The sequence below is a fragment of the Corvus brachyrhynchos genome, unplaced genomic scaffold (assembly GCF_000691975.1).
Source record: "Corvus brachyrhynchos isolate BGI_N302 unplaced genomic scaffold, ASM69197v1 scaffold26, whole genome shotgun sequence".
Classification (NCBI taxonomy): domain Eukaryota; kingdom Metazoa; phylum Chordata; class Aves; order Passeriformes; family Corvidae; genus Corvus; species Corvus brachyrhynchos.
This window is the reverse complement of record NW_008239324.1, coordinates 7,043,522-7,046,972: the sequence shown is the minus strand read 5'-3', so window position 1 is coordinate 7,046,972 and position 3,451 is coordinate 7,043,522. Positions and strand designations below refer to the sequence as shown.

Here is a 3,451-nt window from a genome sequence, read left to right as displayed (position 1 = left end):
CGGCGGAAGGTCCAGGCCGGGGTACGGGCCGGGGGGCACGAGCGTGCCCAAAGCATTGGCTGCCCTGGCCTGGCAGCGGGCGGGGGACAGACAAGGCTCGCTCTAATACGCTTCGAGCTCATTAGCTAGCACCAGAGCATCGCTTAAGTTTTTCCTCTATATGGGCCTTACCTGAAAGAGGCTGGAATCAGATGTGAACAGAGGAGTGATTGGGTGCTCCAGCAGTCGAATTACAAAATTTTTTAAAAATAGGCTTATTTCATCATATAACGTGGAAAAGAGTATTTGTTACTAGCCTGTGGTTTCACCTGTTAACACAAAATAGTTTGTAATGAATATGCAGACAATATTCATATAGTAGTTAATAAATAATATTTGTTAGTTGCTTTTTGTATTCATTGATAAGAAGACATAAATAAATTTTAAATGTTTCAATAACTTGTCTGCTGAAAATGTAATTCTTAAGCATCCCACGACAGCAAGTGCATTTGGTGACAGTAATGTCAGTAGCCAGTCCTGTGAATACATTCAGCATGCTGCATGTTCTTATTATTGATTAACCTTGATGGTCATGCGGGATGAAAAACTAAGATGGGAAAAGGATAATCAGTGGCATGTTGTTCAGTTCAAGCTCCGTTTCTTGATAATGATTTAGGCTCTGATGGTGACTTTGTTACTACTTTTACAAACTTCTGATTTAGAAGGGCAAACTCTTAACACAGCATTTTTAAAACTGTTCTTGTTATCTCAGAGAACAGTGTGTACAAATCCACAGTTCTTAAAAGGCCACGGAACTGACCGACAGGCTGTGGATTTGGATGTAGAAAACGCAAAAGGATGTCCTAAGAGGCAGGAGTTGAAACAGGAAAAGTTCTTTGAATTCTGTCTGGGGAGTCTAGAAACAATATTTTATCCCATCTTTCCACTCTGTAGTGCTGGGGTTTAGCAATAGGCCTTGGCGCTTGCTCCAGTGCAAGCTTCTTGTTGACAGAGGTGTTTTAGTTTCTGATCCAATATTGAACTCTATCTGGGAAGGAATCAAAGATGTAAAAGCAATTGGGAGAAAGGGTTACTGTTTGTAGAAGTGTGGATTTACTACTGATGGATCTACTGTAAGTATATATGTTCCCTAAGGATGGTTTTAAGAACTGTGGCTGACCTACATTTTCTTAAGAGACATTCCGGTAAATACTGTGTGGCTGAGCACATTTGTCCGGAGTGCTTTGCAACAGACTTTCTTGCTGTTACAGTGAATTTTCATCAAAGGCTGCAGAACTTGCATCTCCTACTGTTCTAGTCAGTCTCTGCATTTTAAAATTTGCTGGATTTTTTGCTGCACAGTCCTCACTCTTCTTGCATATGTGATGTGTCGAGATAAGCTTTTTTTTTTAATTACTGTGATGAAGATGGTGGAAGGGCTTAGGAGAATCATTTTGGGAAGTATTCTAAGTGCTGGCTTAACACAGGTTGTTTGGGGGAAGGGAGGAAAAACCTGCATCACCCGGATGCACAAATGAAAAGGAGATTCAGAGGTGCAAGGCTGCATTATACAGGCCTATACAAGCTTGAGATGAATTTGGAGCCCATACCAGGTGGGAATACAGAGTTGATCCTCCTGATTTATCGGACTGGCATCTAGACTCTTAATTCCTCATGTAAGTTCAGTTTTAAAATAAATTTTTATCTTGTACTAAACAGGGTTTCATGATCAAAGCACTCACTCTTGATCTGTTTGGAAGTTAACACACTTCAGTAGAAAGGGGAGTTAAGTTTGGTCTTACTCTCTGTGGCAAGTTGGCCACCTGATCTTAAGGAATAAAGAAAGAAGAAATGCTGTTTAAAGGAATGTTGTCAACATAATGACAACTTCAGAAATCTTTTAGATCAGTGGTGGTCACAAGACCCAGTGTAGCTTGCTCTCAAACCTTTTGTGTAATGATCCCACTTTGCAGTTGCAATCTATGCTTACCCAAGTAACAGAGGGGGGAAGTAGAGCAGAGTCTTGCAAAATATGGAGCATTGCTCATATAAGGGTAACTTCTGTTCTGCTGCCCAGGTACTGACAAAACTGCTGCTTCGAGGAATCTCACATCTGAAAACAGCTGAGCTCCGTGAATACAACCTTTCAACTCTTGGCCGGAGTTGTGATGGCAACAGCTCTCAGATTTGGAGAGCCCCCAGCTGGCTCAGGTGAAAGGTGGTTCTGTGGAGCAGCTGTGCCAGTCTAGCAGCTCATTAGTGCTCACCCAGCTTTCCTTGTACCTCTTTGTTGGCCACTTTCTGGAGTCCTTTGTCTTGCTAAAGGATGAGGAAATAACCTGGTGAGGAAGAAGTGATTAATTTTGTAGTTGAATTACTTTAATGGAGGAGCTGGCACAAAGAACATGAAGAGTGGCACCACACCCTTCGGGTTAGGTTTTTTTTTTTAACCTGGTCTGTGCATCCTCAAGGTGCTTTAGTAGCAGGAGTTAGTATGCTTGGAGCTCATGTTTGTTCATACCAAGGGAGCAACACCAGGGACCAAACTGCCTTGTGTAGTAACTGACAGCAAAATCCTGCAGTGCAATTGCTCAGTTTTCTCTGAGATTGAAATAAAAATGCATTGAAGTGTATTCATATAATAGTGATACTAGAGAAGAAAAAGAAACAGGTGAAAGTCAAAGCCTTACTTGCAGAGCCTGCTTGAAGGCCTGATATCAGGCACAATGCTCATTAAAATTAAGGTATTTTCTTGGATTCCTTTCCCAAGTGTTTTGGGGGAAAAGGAGACTAATTATGATGCTGACTTGCTTTTATGCCTTTTTTAAAGTGTTTTCTATTTAAGCCAGGATGATATAATCATACAGAAAAATCTTTACATATCCTTTAAGCTCAGGTAAACTCTCATTTTTTAATGCACCAACTAAAGAGGAACTCTCAGATTGTTTCTTACAGGCTGAAGCGAAGTCTCTCAACAAATGTGATCAGGGTCAGATGATAAAACCAGAAAATAACCCACTGAATGTTTCAGTTCTACTGACAATATCTACTAAAAATGTATATTCTGTGCAATTGCTTTTGCATATTTGCTTTATATTTAGATGAACTATAATTTTTTACACTTCTCTTATCAGTTTGGTGATATTCAATAGGCTTGTCTTTAATGCTTGTGGCAAATAGATTTGTGGCTGTTCTTCCTCCTTCATTCTCTCATATAGCCCATCGACAATCACTGCATACTATCTTGTGTCTTAGAAGTTTTTGGAGCTGATAACCCAACCTTATAAGATCAGTGTCAGATGCACTGAACTCTACCTTTTAGAGCTGACTAAACACAATTACTATATCAATGTTCTGATACCTTCTGCAAACAATTTGTTAGGTACTTGGCTAAAGTTTTCTAGAAAGACACCTAAATGAAGTTTGTTAATAATTGATTTACATGCAAAAGAGCTTTGCCTGTGAATTCCTG

At 40.1% G+C, this 3,451-nt stretch overlaps 1 protein-coding gene across 1 annotated transcript in view; it reads left to right on the top strand.

The window, feature by feature from the left end:
* The first annotated feature begins 1,880 nt into the window (after positions 1-1,880).
* PLA2G15 (phospholipase A2 group XV) overlaps positions 1,881-3,451 on the top strand; it is a 16,318-nt gene continuing 14,747 nt past the window's right edge. Inside the window, exon 1 of the mRNA XM_017741032.1 lies at positions 1,881-2,190. Coding sequence (XP_017596521.1) covers positions 2,148-2,190 — 43 coding nt within the window. The 5' untranslated portion in view covers positions 1,881-2,147. The remainder of the gene's footprint in view (positions 2,191-3,451) is intronic.